We start from the raw sequence: 16686 nt of genomic DNA on the forward strand, positions 1-16686 counted from the left end.
TGCCATGTGCCAGCCTGTCGCACACTTTCAAGATGCCTTGTGCTCAACTCAGTGGCTTGGACAATCTGTTAACGTGGCTGCTCTAATCAAACACCTGTAGTAGGTGCATGTGGCATTGTCTTTGTGCTGTGTGTAGTGTGTAGCTCAATAAACGTCCGCAGCATGTGTCACTAACTGACTAACCCGCTCCTTTCCCTGCCTGGGGGCGTGACCGAGGGCAGCCTGGGCTGAACAGCGAGGCTGGGGCGAGCAGCACGGAGCAGCGGTGCCCTTACAGCGGCAGTGCAGGCCGGGGGCACCCGGAAAGGTGGAAGGTGTGTCCCAAAGGGTGTTCGGGGTGTGTCTGACGAGACTCGTACCTGCCCATGGGGCAGTGGGAGGGCACGGGAGCGAGGCCCGGCGGGCCCCGGGGGTGCTGCACGTGAGGACGGAGGGCCCTACGTCCCTGGCAGCGGCTGAACGGGACTCTGGGTGCTGGAGGCCCCTCGTACGGGGCTATAACAGGCGGGGGCGGGGACACGAGGGGCTGGAGCTCCCACCTGCAGGGGGCGGCCGGTACGGGCGGGGCGGGCGGTGGGAGGCCGGGGCCGGGGCCGGGGCGGCGAGGCAGGCGCGGGCACAGCCGGTGGCGCTGAGCTGTTTATTTCCCCGCGGTGCGGTCGGGTCGGGGCCGCGCGGGGTCACTGCAGGAACCCGCGGGGGTCGGTGCCGGTGTCCACCAGGGGCGGGTCCTGCGGGGCAGAGAGCGGCGTGAGCGCGGGGCGGGGCTCGGGGCGGGGCGGAGGGAGAGCGGGGCGGGGCTCAGGGCAGGGCGTGGCTCACGTGCAGCGGTTCGTAGTCGGGGGCGTGGCCGCCGTACAGCGGGTTGGGGATGGCCACGAGCGGCCGCTGCGGGCGGGGCCTGACGGTGCGCGGGCCCGCGCGCTCCGGCCGGGGCCGCGCCTCCTCCTCCTCTTCCTCGTGCTCCTCGTCCCCGCGGAGATCGGCCTGCGGCGGGAGCGGCGGTGGGCGGGGCTGCGGCACCGGGCCGGGAGAGCCCCGCCCACACCCCGCCCGTTGTCGCCCACGGGCTCCCCCTGGCGGCCCGCCCTCTCCCGCGCAGCCACCGGGACCCCGCGCCGGCTCCGGCCGATTCCCCCGACCCCCGGCTCCATCCACCGCCCTCGCCCCCCGTACCTGATAGTACCCGAACTGCCCCTGCTGCCGCCGCCTCCTCACGCAGTAGTAGGCGGCGCCGGCACCGGCGAGCAGCACCAGCGCGAAGCACAGCGCTGACAACGTCCCCGTGGCCACGGCGCCCGGCCCCGCACCGTTCACCTGTGCCAAAACAGCGGCTCCCTGACGGCGCTGCCCCGGCACAGCGGTGGCACCGCCCCGCAGTGGGACCGTGGGCAGCCCTCCCAAAATGAGCCGTGCCAGGAGCAGACGACAAGGCCAGGTCTTGGGATGACTCTGTCACAACATCCCCAGGCCTGATGCCAGCCCTGTTGGTGCCCCAGACTCACCTGGCCAAGGTGAACAAGGGGCGGTGGGATCCTCAGCGGCTCTGCTATCACGTGAATGATGCCATTGAAAGCTACGATGTCCCACTCCACAATCATCGTGTCATTGAGCCCCTTGGCGTCCTACAGCACAGGACACAGATGATGTCACCTGCCCAGAAAGGCTCCCCATCATTCCCTGTCTCAAAAGAGATGTGATGAAAACTTGTGGGGTTTTTTGCCCTTTGCTAAGGCTAAACCTACTGAGTGCTTTGTACTGTTGCTTGCTGGGAGCTCTGATACGTGGAGGTCGTATCCTGACTGGGATGGGATGATGGTGCCCGTTGTGAGGTTGAAGCTGAAGAGGATGACATTGCTGGATGACACGTGGAGCTTCAGTTCCTCTCCTGTCAGTGTCTGAATAAACACCAGTGCACAGGGGTGAGAAATGGATGAGCTGGTCTCTCCCTTTCCCCCCCAGCCAAGCCCAGGCTCTCTCATGGCCACAGACAGCTCCATTCACAGATAGCACAGACAGCTCCATTCACAGATAGCACAGCACAGAATGTGCAGAGCAGAGGGGATTCGCCACCCTTAGGATTGTCAAAGTTCAGCTGGAGAACACTCTGAGCATCCTGACCTAAATGGCTTTTCTGAGGGAATGGTTGGACTGGAGACCTCCAATCCACAGGTCCTCTCTGACCCACATTCCTCCTCCTTCCCCAGGCTCTTTCACACTGTCATGCCAGCTTTAGTGACACCTGCTCTCCTCTGGGGCTCTGACAGTTCATCCCTGCTTGCTTACCTCATTGTCTGCAAAGCCAGAATTCAGAGGGGCAAAGAGAGTTTTGGGAGCAGAGACATCAGACAAATACATGAAAAAATCCAGTCCTTCTTCTGTGTCATTGGCAAAGTTCAGCAACATCTGGAAGAGATGGGAGATCTTCCCCATCAGTACACTGCTGGCAGCACAATGCCATCCCCTTCCCCAGCCCAGGAACCCCCCAGCCCTGGACAGAAACCCCCTCTGTGTCTGTAGCCTCTACCTTGCAGACAGCCCAAACCCCAACTCCTCCCTTCCCAGCTGCTCCCTCCCTGCCTGGCTGCTCCTGCAGCACCAGGAGAGCGTTGCTTACGGAATAGAAGGTGGAGAAGCGTTCCTGGTCTGCGAGCACGTCGGGCAGTTTCCCACTGCACCAGTACCCATCTCCCACAAAGCCGTCACGGCAGCTGCAGGTCACGTCTGCAAAGGAACACCAGGCTGTGATGCGATCACCAGTGCTGGCTGTACCAAGCACCTTTTGATTTCTGGTACCCTCATCACATTCCCTCTGGACATGGCCATGGGGAGAGGCCATGGGCTGTGCCCACCTGCCCTGCTCCAGGGCAGTTTCTGCCTGCTGCCCTGACACAGGACTGTCCCCAGGGAGGTGCTGGCACCCTCACCCTTCTCCCGGTAGCAGAATGCATCCCAGGTCTCGCTCAGGTTGCTTCGGGAGCCATAGTCCACGATGCCCACATGGCCGGACCCACAGCTGGGGTTGGGGTAGGCTGTGGGGTATCCAGCTGTGCCATTGTCCAGCCAACCCACCAAGCACAGATGGAATCCCATCTAGAAGAGGAAAGCCAATTATTCGGTTAAAAATAGCTCTGGCCCAGATTTTCTGCCCCAATGAACATTCCCATTGTACCTCACCCACCATACCCCCAGCACCCAAAGTGTTGGGCATGGTCACAAGTCCCATCCCAGTGTGCCTGGCAAGATCCACCAGCCCTCCTGTTTCATGGATGTAGATGGAGCAACAGGGCCTGGCTGAGGGGCTGAGAGGCCACCCACCCACATGTTCCCCCTGGGCTGGCCCAGGCCCTGGGAGATGCATGGCCTGTCCCAGCCCCACAAGGACACAGAGCCATCCCTGCCCTGACCTGCAGCGCTGCTCCCAGCTGCTGGAATGTGGCCAGGGAGGCGCCTTCTGCAGCACAGGCTGCCTGAGCCTGCTCGTAGGTGAAGCCGTACTTTTTTCGGGGTGACTGCAGGTGAAAGACACCCATGGTCTTATCTGCAAAATACCAGAGCCCAGGAGCATCAGTACAGGGCACACTGAGCCACCTCCCTGGGCAGCCACGTGTGTGACCATGGGCAGCACTGCCAAGGAGGGTGGGATGTGGACAGGGCATGAGTGAGGGAGAGGCTTCCTCTGAGCTTCTCGCCTCCCACACGGGAGCCACTGCCACCAGAGGCCATGTCACATGGAGCAGACAAGCTCCATGGCTCACCCTCCCCATATGACATGTAGGGAAATGTGAAAACCATGCCAAGCTACAGAGATGAGCCCCTGTCCCTTTGGCCATCCCACCCTGCAGCTCTCCTGAGGGGAGCTCCAGGCCAGAGGTGGAGGATGAGGGAATGTGGCCTCTCCATGGAGCACCATTCCTGGCCAGCAGGGCTGAGCACACTCACCGTGGAAGTGCAGGTCAGTGCAGATGGCCTCACGGTGGCACTGCCCGTTGGATTCCAGGCACCGGTCCGTGGGGGGCACAGCCACCTCCAGGCACTGGATCCCGTCACCAACATAGCCCTGCTTGCACTCGCAGCGCCGCTCGTTCTGCAGCAAAGGGAGGGGTGGCAATTGTGTGAGTGCAAACACACTGGGGATGCTTGCATCCCTGTGGGGATGTGGATGAGCCCCCAGAATGCCTCTACAGCCTGATGAGGCTGAGACAGAGCTGTGAAAGGCCACATGGCCTTGTCCTATGCCCACACCCAGGCAATGTCACATCGAGTCCTTGGCACGTGCTGTTTGTTTGAGCTGAGCTTTGAGGTACATGGTTCCTGACTCTTGTAATACAGCCTGCTCCCAATCCTATCTTCTGGCCTGTAGTGATCAGCTTTGGTTCTTCTGCAAAAATAGCCAGCATTGTCCTTGAAGGACCATCCAGGAGCCCCCAAACCAGCCCAGGAATGACACAACTGACACAGCTTTTGCTCCTTAGACAGAAGAGTGGGGGAAACGGCCTCAGCCCCAGAACTGTCACAGCAGCACAGCCCCTCCCTGGTAAGCACCCCCAGGATGAGCACAGCCCCTGAGGGCACCGGAGAGGAGGGGCAGGGGGCTGCAGGAGGGGGACACTGGCACAGGGCTGTCCCCGGGCACCCAGCTGGGCGGCTCTCCCAGGCACACGGATGTCCCCGGCCCTCGGGGCCGCGCTCACCGGGCCGGTGCTGATGCAGAGGGCGTGCTCGCTGCAGTCCCCGTTCCTGCCGTCGGCACAGCGGTCGATGGGCTCGCAGATGTAGCCGTCCCCTCGGTAGCCGGAGCTGCAGGCGCAGGACACGTTCACGCCCGTTTGCGAGCACTGTGCGTGCCGGGCACAGCCCCCGTTGTCCTGGCTGCACATGTCGATCACTGCGGGAGGTAAATCCTGGGTTAACTAAACCATCTCATGAGGTGTCCTGGGGCTGTCCTGCCGGCTGTCAGCCCAACGTGGCCATCGGCAGACGGTCACCTGCTGTCCTGCCCCGTGTCCGCCCCCCTGCAGCCCAGCCCGTACCTGAGCATGTCCTCCCGTCCCCCTCGTAGTGCAGGTCGCACTCGCAGAGGTTCCCGGCGCGGCAGGCGGCCTGGGCGTGGCACGGGGGAGAGCAGGTGGGTGTCACCACTGAAACCAGAACACACCCGGCCCACAGTGACCGCAGGGCTGGGACACGGGCACGGCTGCCACCACCGGCCTCTGCCCCAGGCCACCCACCCCACACTCCCACCTCTCTCACTCCCCGTTCTCTTCTGCAGATGCCTTTTCCAAACACAGAGGTTTGTTACTCCATTGAGCACACCTCACATCTGCACCTCAACCTCGAGCCCTGCCTGGAGCACCTCTGAGCTCAGGGACTTGTTCCTGATCCAGTAGAGCATTTCTCATCCGCCCCTTCCTCATCACCCCAACCCTTGTGAAATTCAACAGCATGTGGCGGATCTCGGGATGAGCCTCACAATTGAGAACTCCTTTTTGGAGATCTTTCTAAACAGCTCCCAGGAAAGCAGCCATGTGGCAGCAGGTCCCAGGGAGCAGCAGGTGGGTCCCAGGGAATGGCTGAGCACCCCTCACCCAGTCTGGTTTCACAGCGCTCCCCAGTCCAGCCCTCGGCACAGAAGCAGAAGCCGTCACCGTGCAGGCCTCCATTGCACACACCATTCTCAGTACAGTTGCACTCTGTGAGGAATGGACAAACACAACATTTATGCCTTGGTGAAAGGGCCTGGGACAGCCACGTGGCAGAAATGTGGCATTGTGGCAGGTGTGAAGGTGGGCACAGGAATCTGACACATCCCTTCCTGCCAGTCCTGGCCCCCTGTCACACACGCCCTTCACAGAGGAAGAGAAGCCTCTGCACCCACAGTACCCATCAGTCCTCTCCCTTGGGCATTTCTGGAATGTGTTTCTCACTCTGAAACATTTCCTGAGGCCCCATGAGGTCTAGTTTGGGATGGGAGGATGGAGAATTCTCTTTTCCCTCTCTTTGCTTTTGTCTCACATGGCACAGGTCCCTGCTGAGCATGTCCTCTTTCTGTACGGAGTTCATCATAACTTCTGCATCCCCCAGCACACAGCACAGTGAAATACTTTCTCCCAAACCGGGGGTCTCAGCTGTGCTCGACAAACGAGGAGGGTTCTGATGCTGTGGCGTTATCAGCCGTGTGCTGCGAGGGGCTGAGGCCAGCCCTGCCCTGTCCGGCCGGCGCGGTGCCCCAGCCCCGCCCAGCCGCGGTACCTCGGCATTCCGGGCCGTATCTGCCGGGCGCGCACAGCTCGCAGCCCGTCCCGATGAACTCCTGGCTGCAGTTGCAGACCCCTGAGCCGCCGATTTTGTCATCGCAGGTCCCACGGTTGTTGCACGGCGCCTCCAGCCCTCCTGGGCACGCTGCAAATGAGGCACTTTAGTGAGGCTCTGGTGACAAAGGGACGCTGTGCCGCAGGGTCCCTTTGCCCCTGACCCCCCGACCCCCACACCAGCTGCTGCTTACGGGGTGCTCAGACCACAGACAGCTCAGCAGCCTGGGCACTGAGTGCTGGGGACATCCCATGACAGGAAAACTTAGGAATGGGGGCAAAAGGGACAAATGTGGCACAGCTTCCAGCCTGGGAAGAAGCCCTGCTGTGGTGTGCTGGGTCTGTGCTGTTCTGCCCCACACTAACAGCAGACTCATCCAAGGATGTGAAAGCTGCCCGTGGCACAGAGGGCAGATGCCAGGGCATGGTTGAGCATTGACAATGTCTAGAGGTGACATGCCTGACAGCTACCCCCAGCAGCCCAGTGCCCAGGGCTCTTCTCAGAGACAAGATAAATTCTCCAAGGAAAGGGAACTTCTTGTCATAATCTCAGGGTATTGCTCCGGCACCCTCTACAGGCTGGGGCTCCCCGCCTGGGGTTTTGCCCGCCCTTCTCCGGGGAAGCACGCTCGTGGATGTCGGGTGTGCTGAACCGGCAATGTCACCTCCTCGCAGGGGACAGGGCCGGGCGGGACAGGGCGTGGCTCTTACCCCGGCAGTCCCGGCCATAGTGGTTGGCACAGCACTGCGGGACCCGGAGGCTGGACACGCAGCTCCTCCTGCAGCCTCGTCTGAGAGGCCCCCTGGAAGAGAAGTGTCTCCTGAAGGGGTCCCACGGGGAGTGCGGGGGCCAGGCCGGCCGCAGGAGAGAGTTGTGGTGGAACAGGAAGGTGTTCCTCAGCAGGTGATTTCCATAATAGTAGCAGCGCTTGGTTTCCCCCTGTGAGGAAACAGGCAGAACACAGACATTGCCACACTGGTCACTGATAACTCACCCTGACTTTTCTTGTGCCACTCATTCAGTTTTATGGCAAGCAACAGAGGCTTCCAAATATATGCTGGGGCTGGCTGGTGACAATGGAGCCCCCGAGGAACCTCAGGGTTGTGCCAGAAGCCAGCATTGACAATGGGGTACAGCCACTGCCTCCCAAAACTGCTCATCGTGGAATCCCTGAGCCACTCCCAGGCTGAGCTTTTTTGCTGTAAAGCACCCAGGGCCACCCCCACTGTCACCCACGCAGGACTGACCCAGCAAAGACCACTGGGCCCCATATTTTTCAGCCCAGCTCCTGCATGACTTGGGGCAAGGCATGGACCATGTGACTGAGCCAAGGGCTCGCCACACACAGGTGAGCCTTCATTGTGCTGCTAAAACATGAGGGGCACATGGGGGGTTGTCACCTATGGGCGTCCCTGGTGACAAAGCTGTGAGCTTTACCCGTTGAACAGAGCCAGCAGGGCAGGGTGGCTCGAAGCCACAGAGTCCACAGCTCTCTGTAGATCCCTGTGGAGGGGAGAAAGAAACCTCACAACAACTCAATACGTGCTGCTGCCTCTCTTGGCTGCTCAGAGCTCTGCCAAGGAAGGGCAGCAAGCCTTCCAGAGGTCCCTGTCCCCAGGCACAGGCTGCATGGGTGGCCCAGATCCTCATTCAGCCCATCCCAGGTGCTCACCGGCAGCTCAGTCAGGGTGAAGTCGTCACACCGAGATCCCAGATCCGGTGGCTCCAACAATCTGTCAATGCCATAGGCAATGCCCCCATTGAACTCCATGTGCCTCTGGATGATGGTGGCATCGCCATTCTCCAGCAGAATCTCCCCCTAACACAGGAAGAAAGGAACTTGTGATTCTGGCACATCCTACATCCTGGCTGCACCACCCAAAAGTGGCTCAGTTTAGGCTGCCATGGCTTCTTAATCACTCCAAGAACTCCAAAATCTCTGTGCATGTGTCCTTGACCACCCTTCCCATTTAACACTTTTCACAGCCACCTCTCCTAAGGATGGCCTCTGTCCATGCAGCACGTGCTCTCTGAAGGTTGTGACACCATGCAGCCAGGTCATTGTGACATTCATGTACAGGTACCAGACACCTGTGCACTCCCCTGCCAGCTGGCCATGTCTTGTGCCTCTCCACAGCCCAGCTGTAGCCAGGGAAGGGGGGGTTCCAGCCTGCAAGCACCCCAGTTCTGTGTCCACTCCCTGCCAGAAGCACCAGTTGCCCCATGGCCATGCCCAGGGACACTTGCTCCATGGGAAGCCAAGCCTGGAGTCACCAACACTCACCACGTGGGCTTTGCTGCAGCTGAATGAGATGAAGGAGCCACGCATGGATCGTACAATTTCAACCTGGGGCATGTTACCAGCAACAATCTAAGAGGGGAAAAGAAGAATGTGAAGGAGACACTGACAAAACTGGCAGTTGATGTAAAGACATGGTGAGGGCAGGGGTCAGTGGCCAGCCTCAGAGGGGTATGTGGCAGTCCCTGAAGCTGGTGTGGGTGGTACAGCACAACTGTGCTGGGTTAGTCCCAGATTCATGCACAGTGAGAGGCCAGTGTGAAAAAGCAGAGCCTGGCTTTGCCCACCTGCATCTCCCCTCACTTATATCCCTATACACAGGAGCCTGTTTGTGAGCCTTGCAGCTCCCCAGGAGCTGATGACAGAAGGTTTCAGCTCAGCCACCAGAGGTTCACCATGATGCTGTAGGTGGCCCAAGTGCTCAAACACCTTTGGGTCTTCTCAAGACAAGGGATACACTGTGTGCTCTATGGCAGCAGAGTATTCAGCAAGGTCTCTCTGACACAGCCACAGCAGACAGTGGTACCTCGTGTGGCCCTGGCAGCTGTGTGCTGTCCCGTTTACCTTGGTGTCCCTGATGATGTGTGCTTTGAGGTAGGAGGCCAGCACGTCGCGGTGCTCCCTGCGGTACAGGAACTTCTGCCGGCTCTCGGGGAGGGCGCTGAAGGCGGCGTCCGTGGGCCAGAGCAGCGTGAAGGGTCTGTGCACGGGGTTAGCCAGCAGCGGCAGCAGCTCCGCGTCCTGCCCGACAGCACAGCGACACCAGGGGGGAGCCCCGAGCCCACCGTGACCGTGCCCCGGCACGCAGCACCTCCCCGGGGCAGCGGGGGCAGTGGCTCACCTGCAGCAGCTTGCTGTAAATGCTGTACCCAAAGGCCTCGGCCACCTCCGTGATGTTCTGCTGCACAGGGAGGAAAGCAAACAACTGACACCAAGGGTTCCCCATAAACACAAGTTTATCTCTGTCACCATCGTGCTGATGGTTTGGCCTGGAAAGGGCTGGCATTCAGCAGCCACCACTTTTCTGATTCATCCTGGATAGACACTGCTATGGCAGGAGCTGGGATGAATTCCAGCACGCTGTTGTGCTGCACAGAAAATGTGTTATATTCTGTAAAATGCAGACTCTATAAGCCCCTAGTGCTTGCTTAAGGAGTCACAGAGAGACATTGGCAAACTCATGCTGCAACCTGCTCTGTGCTGGAAAAGGAGTGTAATGGTTGGCACGGGACAAGATCCTCCTGCCTACATCCAGAACTGTTGTTCCCTCATGATGGAAAAGGCTCCTTATGTTCCCTATATCCCACAAATGCTGTCACCTTCCCAAGCCAAATCTGTGGCCTCAGACAACCCCTGGGCAGGCAGGGACAGGGAGGAAGAGCAGCCCAGGCAGCTTTGGGCTGAGGCAGCTCTGCTGGGAGAGAGATCCTGTCCCTGAGCACAGCCCTGAGAGCAGGACATGGCTCCAGCCTTACCTGTGAGAGCTTTGAGATGTTGTGGCCCACCAGGTCACTGGGAATGAGGATCTTGTTGATGAAGTGGATGACCCCATTCACACCCACGATGTCACTGGTGAGCACAGTGGCTTCCTCATTGAGAGTGATGCTATTCTGAGAGAGAGGGGCCCTGCTGAGGCCTGCACAGCCAGCACCGTGCTGTGGGCCCGGGCAGGCCACCTGCCACAGCCACAGCGCCTTCACTCGACAGGAAAGGTGACACCCTGACAAATGGGACAGCAAAGGGAAGTACCTCATTCACTGTGATCTTTATCTTGTGGCCAGATAAAGATGTAAGGGACTGCTGGCCTTCCAGGTCACTAGAGAGCAGCTTCTGGCAGCCCACCATGTGGTAACGAAGCAGCTCCCGGAGGAGGCCTCTGCTCTTCCACTCCTCAAACTGCAGACAGAAAACACAGTGAGGTCACACCAGGGCACTTTGCGTTGCACACAGAGCCCCCAGCCCCAATGAGGGAGACCTGGACTGCCTGAGTTCCCTCTGACTCATCCCTGAAGGGAACATGGTCCCCCCAAAACACACTGAAGGCACAAAACCATTTGAGAGCTTTGGGAAATTTCAACCAGCTTGACTAGTCAGTGATGGGGTCAGGATATTCCATCACACTGACACCAAAAATCTGCCATTCTCTTATTCCTGAGAAGGAGGAAGGGGTCAGTCACAGATGCATGGGAGCCTTGTTGTTACCAGCCCCATGGGCACCAAGGGCACCACACACCAGTCATCCAGCACAGTGCTCCTGAGGCCCACAAGACATCATCTCCAACAAGAGGAGATATGTCCACCCCTGTCCAGGTTGTATCCTCAGTGGGATGCCTCCAAACTTCTGCTTTTACACTGATGGAGAACATCAGTGTAACTCTCCATGGTGCAGCCCCTTAGCCTTGGTTCACTGGGCAGAGCAGTCCCAGGGGGACATTGCCACAAACTGGAGCTGTCAGACAGAGTTGGCATGGGAGGGCACTTACCACTGTGCTGTTTCCTATGAAGTCTGTCTGTGGGACGAAGACAGTGAAAGGCCCTGCCCCACTGAGCTCTTTGATGCTTTCTGCCTGTGTTAGAAGGGCATTTATGGGAAGGGAAGCAGAAAACATTGTTCCAGTTAGCAAGACCCTTTGCAGAAAGCTCTAGGTGGGATTTACTACACAGACAAGGACAAAGCTGTCACCAACCTGTATCATCCTAAAGAACATGGATGCTTCTGGAATCCTTCCAAGCTCCTTAAACAAAGGGAATCAGCTGGTGTTAGCAGGGTCCCTTCCACTGGTTTCTCCCCAACCAGCACAGTGACCTGCTCTGGGTCACTCTCCCACCCCAAGAGACAGCAGTTCTCCTGGTACACCACAGTGATTCACCCTCACTCCCTCCCCAGCTCTGCAGGCACAGGTGACATGGATGCTGCAGTGAGCTCTGCCTGCACCATTCACAAGTGCTGCAGGATGGAGTGACCAGAAGATGAAAGCTGCTGGTCCTGTAGCACCTCTCACAGGTAACTGCCCTGTGCTCAAGGGACACCTTGAGTGCTTCACAAAATCCCTGCTTTAATCTCACTGTGCTGCCACTGCCAGTTCTGGGATGCTGTCCAGATGGCAGACATACCCTAGAAGAGAAACCCCCTCTCCTCACCACATTGACTTCCAGTAAGAGCAGAGGCACACACAGTCCATCTCTTTTCTCATGGCTCTGCTGTGGGCACTGCTTTATTTGCCACTGCCTGAAAAGGTCACCAGTTTGCCCAAGGACAGCCATTGTACTGGCAAGAGAACTGGACACAGACTGCTGCCCTCCAGGCTGGGCCCCAAGTCCTGGCATGGCCTCAGGGGACACCTGCCCTCATCCCACTGGGCAGAAGTGAGTTGCCTTGGGAAAAAACAAGATTACTCCCATTTGTTTATGACATGAAGCAAGCAATCCTCTGGAGGTATGGCCAATGTTGCTGACAGCAGTAGAGTGTTCCTTCCCTTTGGGGCAAAGTCACTTTGCCATGTCCCATAGCTGGCACACCAAACACACCTATGATTTATGGAGAGGTTGCTCAAAGCACCTGTCTCCTCTCCCACACCACACACGTGTCAATGTGACCCCAAGATCTGAGAGGAGGGAGTGGTTTTGCTGAGGGCAGGGGACACAGAAGGTGCAGCATAGGCCTCTCACCTGATGCATTTTGCCACGGCAGGTGAAGCCATCTCCAATGTTGTACCAGGAGCAGGTGCAGTTCCGAGTGCCAGGGCCTGTGTACTTGCACAGGCCAAAGGGGCTGCAGCCTCCATTGTTCTGGCAGGGAAAGCAAAAGGCTGCTTGGAGGGGCTTCTCCCAGCACCTGAACTGCTGCTGGTGTGTGGGAGCTGCAAACTCCATCCAGCCCAGTGAAAGGAAACCATCCCTCCCCCATGTTTAGTGCCTTAGAATAAACCTCACCCAAATTCTCAAGGGCTCCCCAGCACCAAATCCTCCCATGAAATAAGACTTTTACACCTCACTTTGGAACACAGGGTCCATGACAAAGCCCCTGATTCAGAGGGACAGTTTGACATGGCAGTGATGCCCGTGAACACAGAACACTCTGAGGATTTTGAGCACATCCCACACAAAATGTACACAAAGGAAAAAGCCCACATGCCTCCAATCCTATGTCCCTCTTCCCACCCTGAGGGAATGCTGGGTGACAGACACAACTGCAAGTGACTGCAGGAGGCAATGGAGACCAAATACACAAGGAAATCCTTCAGTATGTGGAAAAGCCAGACTTCAACTCCAGCCAACCAGGCTAACACTGTTCCTGCTGTTAACTCCTGGGAGAAAGGAACACTCCCAGGCTGTGGCCTTCACCTCTGGAAGCAGCCCAATGCTGACATACCTGTTCACACAAGTTGATGGGGTTGCAGTGGCTCACACCATCCCCACTGTAACCAGGCAGGCAGTTGCAGGCGACCTGGAGGGAGAACAGAGCCTTGGGCTCAAACTTAGACCAAATAAAGGAAACACACAAGGGCTGCCCTGGACAGAAGGCGTGTGGAATAGCAACCATTGCTGCCTCCATGAATAACCAAGCTTGTGTCCACAACAAATATAACCTGAGACTGCCTTCAGCCTCTGGCCAGCAGAGCCATCTGCTCTCATGGAAACAGCAATGTTTTCATGCTCTTCCAACGAACTTTCTCTGCATGGAAGGGAGTAAGCACAAAGCAGGGCACTGCAATGGACAGAACTGTCTCTAGTGACAGCTGTGACAACTTCCATGATAACATTGACATCCACCCCACACACTCACCTTCTTTGGGCCTGTTTTGATGCACTCTGCGTGGGTATGGCAGCCCCCATTGCTTTCCAGACAGAGATCAATTTCTGCAGCAAAACAAAAACGCCAAGTTATTGCTGAGGGCTGCTCAAGGCAGCTGGGAACTGGTGATCCAAAGAGGTTTTGGGAAAACAACAGGGAGAACTTTTCCAGCTTGGGGAACAGTTTCTTGGGAAAGTGTCTTGTGATAGCAAAGGAATAGGGTGCAACTGCAAAGTTACTCCTGACACATATGGGTCTCTGAGTTGTGACATATCTGCCACAGAAAATTCCAAGCCTGTCTGGGTGTACTTTAAAGAATATGAGAGGACTGGACTCCCTCTAGCTCCATCTTCACCCAGAGCACCACTGTGGGAGACTGCCCTCTACCTCTGTCCCTGGGCCTCTCCATGACATGCACAAGAGCAGGAAACCTTGCAGGAATCTTTTTGTCTGAGACCAAAACTCTGGTGTTTTAGTCTGAAATTCCCCTCCGTATTGATGCTACTACTCCCAAGGCACACCCTGAGTACTCACCCATGCAGAGTGTCCCATCCCCAGCATAGCCTTCCTTGCAAGCACAGGTTCTCTCTCCTGGGGACACTTTGGTGCACACAGCGTGCACAGAGCAGCCACCGTGGTCAATAGTGCAGGGATCTATTTCTGTGACCAAAAACATGAGGAGCTTGAGTGATCTTTCCTCTGGCAGCTTCCTGCCATTTATTTCACCTTGTGTTTGCTGGACACACCTGTGCAGTGGGTCCCATTCCCTGTGTATCCAGCAGAGCAGATGCAGGTCGGTTGGGAATCTGTGGAACTGTTGAGGCAGCTGAAACAAGACAGGGATAAACAATCACTGGCTGATAAACACCTCCCAATTTGCTCAGCTGATGGGAAGCACTGTTCAAATCTGGCACATGCAAGAGACCACAGGAGGCCCATTCCAGGTATTCCTTTACAGCTCCAAACACTCCAGTCATGCTGGGCAGGACCTGGTGTCCAGCCCAGGCCTCCCACAGTGCACCCTCACCACACCCATGAGCTTCTGCAGGGTGCAAGGGGGATGGTGGGGTCCCTGCCTAAAACAGGAGTCTGGATAATGGATGAAGAAGGGAGTATGGGGGAGACATTCCAGCCCTGTTTCATTCCTTGGCAGGGCAGAAAGAGTTTGTAAATGGCAGGCTGACTTGCTCCATGAATAAGGGCAGCCTTGGAGTACCTTGGAATCTCTGCTCTCTGCCATCCACCATGCTGAAGGAACTTAGAATGGATTTATGCCTGGATGGACAAAATCCTTAGGGAGACTACATGTGGTTCAGGTCCAAAGAGAGCTCCCAGAAAGGAACTGACAATTCTGCATCTTTGATGAGTAGGCACCTTCTGCCAGTCCTCTGCCAAGCCCTAAGCCAGAATCACCTCTGTGTAAAACTCACACAAACACACATGGATGACTCAGCCCCTCTTCTGCACTTACTTGGCCATTTGATGGCAAGTGTTATTGCATAAGTCAATCTTGATTCCTGCAAGAGAAAACACAAATATAACTTGGAATTTTCAGCTGGGCCATTTCTGCCATCTAGAGAAAAGGAGCCTGCAAACCAGGAGTGATGCTAACTCTCTTGTCCTATGTGGCAGCAGGAAAATCTCATGGGATTTATGTTTTGGCACTTTGCAAGGGAGTGAATTTGATGTTCTCTGTCTGAGCTCATGGTTCAACTTGATTTTATCTGTGTGGCCTCTGCACTGGTCGGAACAAAACAAGGACTGAAACCTTGTTAATCCAGAACACAGAGCCATTTGGCTTTGGCCCTTTTGAAGCAAAAGATGAACTGCTTTCATGCTTGACATTTACACTAGATAGGACAGCTCTGCTTGATTTCTATTTCTAAATTCACAATAAAATCAACCCTTATGTGCAAAACTTTAAAATCTCAAGGTATTTAGAAGATCAGGTTTCTCCTCATCCAAATGCTAATCAAAATCCCAAATCCATCTTCAACGTATTATTTTGACACACAATGACAGATTTATTGAAGACTGCACACCACAGCCTGAGCTCACCTGAGTGATTCAATCTGTGAGCAGAAAAAGCAGCTCAGCAAACACACTGGGGCCTTTTGAAAATTCAAATCAAGCCCTGACACCTTCTTAGGAAAGCAACAGGAGTCATGACCAACCCAATGTGGCTGGAAGCTCCCATTTCTCTCCCAGAGCAAGGGGCTGTTTTTGAGGTGCCTCTAACCTCAGTGGAGGTAGAAACAGGGGTAGGCTTTTCTTGGTTTACCAGAATAACTCAAGGGCTTGTGTATGGTTGGGGAAGTCACAGCAAATGCAGCTTGTGTGCAGGAATGAGAAAGCAGAGTCTGAAAAGGTTTTGGGGGAATGCAGAGTACATGTGACTCCATGGTCAGAGCAGCCAGAGCTGCTCTGAAAACTCGATAGGATCCCTCAGACTTTTCTGCCACTGGTACACCAGACGCCCCTCACACTCACGTACTTTCTTGGCAGGTGGGGCCCGTCCAGCCCGGGAAGCACTCACAGCTCCCGTCCCCTCGCAGTCCATCGTTACAAATGCCATTGTCACAGGCACATTCTGCAGGGGAAGTACAAACACCTCTGTCAAACCAAACCAGCCAGGGCTCACCAGCAGAGCCTTGCTGTCATTTCATTGTCTGCTCTGTTACTAATCCAACACATCAAACTGCCATCAAGAGTATCAAAAGAAAAAGTCATAGGAGTATCAGCTCTTGATCCCTCACTGCCAGGCCAAATAACCCAGGAGGAGAGCACCTGCCTGTGCTTGCTGTAGTTTGGGTGGCAGCAGGAAGAGCAGCACAGCACAGCACATGCTTGGTTTGAGGATGCCAAATGGGGCCATTCCTCTGGCTGGCCCCAGGTGCTCACCCCTGCTGTCTCTCTCTCAGAGACCTGGCAGCCATTTGCCTGTCTCAGAGTCTTGGCACCTTTCTGCTCTCCCACCACCCCCTCTGAGAGCTGAGACGTGGCCACCTTTCTGCCCTTGCAAGCAGTTTGGCAGAGCCAAGCTGCCCCAGCCGCGGGTGTCACCTGATTTGCAGTCGGCTCCGAACCGTCCCACTTCACACATCTCGCAGGCGGTGCCGTGAAAGCCCTCCAGGCACCGGCACTCCCCGCTGCCCTGGAGCCCATCCTGGCATTCCCCGTTCCCCGAGCACCACCGGCCCGGCTTCCCGGGGCACATCTCACACATGTGCCCGTAGTAGCCGGGGCAGCAGACGGACGTCTGGAAAACCAACAGGAACAA

General features: G+C 56.7%; 1 protein-coding gene across 1 annotated transcript in view; it reads right to left on the minus strand.

Annotated features, from left to right (window-relative positions):
- Positions 1-529: 529 nt before the first annotated feature.
- STAB1 (stabilin 1) overlaps positions 530-16686 on the minus strand; it is a 51699-nt gene continuing 35542 nt past the window's right edge. The window contains exons 39-70 of the mRNA XM_058813195.1: positions 16470-16665; positions 15901-15996; positions 14878-14923; positions 14153-14232; positions 13941-14066; positions 13398-13471; positions 12984-13058; positions 12281-12400; positions 11299-11346; positions 11095-11178; positions 10361-10507; positions 10087-10221; positions 9453-9512; positions 9176-9352; positions 8597-8683; positions 7985-8131; positions 7750-7815; positions 7023-7251; positions 6253-6402; positions 5589-5693; positions 5034-5141; positions 4695-4888; positions 3943-4087; positions 3408-3541; positions 2928-3093; positions 2618-2724; positions 2287-2406; positions 1746-1898; positions 1506-1625; positions 1177-1317; positions 823-987; positions 530-731 (exon numbers count right to left, since the gene is read on the minus strand). Coding sequence (XP_058669178.1) covers positions 681-731; positions 823-987; positions 1177-1317; positions 1506-1625; positions 1746-1898; positions 2287-2406; positions 2618-2724; positions 2928-3093; positions 3408-3541; positions 3943-4087; positions 4695-4888; positions 5034-5141; positions 5589-5693; positions 6253-6402; positions 7023-7251; positions 7750-7815; positions 7985-8131; positions 8597-8683; positions 9176-9352; positions 9453-9512; positions 10087-10221; positions 10361-10507; positions 11095-11178; positions 11299-11346; positions 12281-12400; positions 12984-13058; positions 13398-13471; positions 13941-14066; positions 14153-14232; positions 14878-14923; positions 15901-15996; positions 16470-16665 — 3852 coding nt within the window. The 3' untranslated portion in view covers positions 530-680. The remainder of the gene's footprint in view (positions 732-822; positions 988-1176; positions 1318-1505; positions 1626-1745; positions 1899-2286; positions 2407-2617; positions 2725-2927; positions 3094-3407; positions 3542-3942; positions 4088-4694; positions 4889-5033; positions 5142-5588; positions 5694-6252; positions 6403-7022; positions 7252-7749; positions 7816-7984; positions 8132-8596; positions 8684-9175; positions 9353-9452; positions 9513-10086; positions 10222-10360; positions 10508-11094; positions 11179-11298; positions 11347-12280; positions 12401-12983; positions 13059-13397; positions 13472-13940; positions 14067-14152; positions 14233-14877; positions 14924-15900; positions 15997-16469; positions 16666-16686) is intronic.

Source organism: Ammospiza caudacuta, chromosome 12 (assembly GCF_027887145.1).
Source record: "Ammospiza caudacuta isolate bAmmCau1 chromosome 12, bAmmCau1.pri, whole genome shotgun sequence".
Classification (NCBI taxonomy): domain Eukaryota; kingdom Metazoa; phylum Chordata; class Aves; order Passeriformes; family Passerellidae; genus Ammospiza; species Ammospiza caudacuta.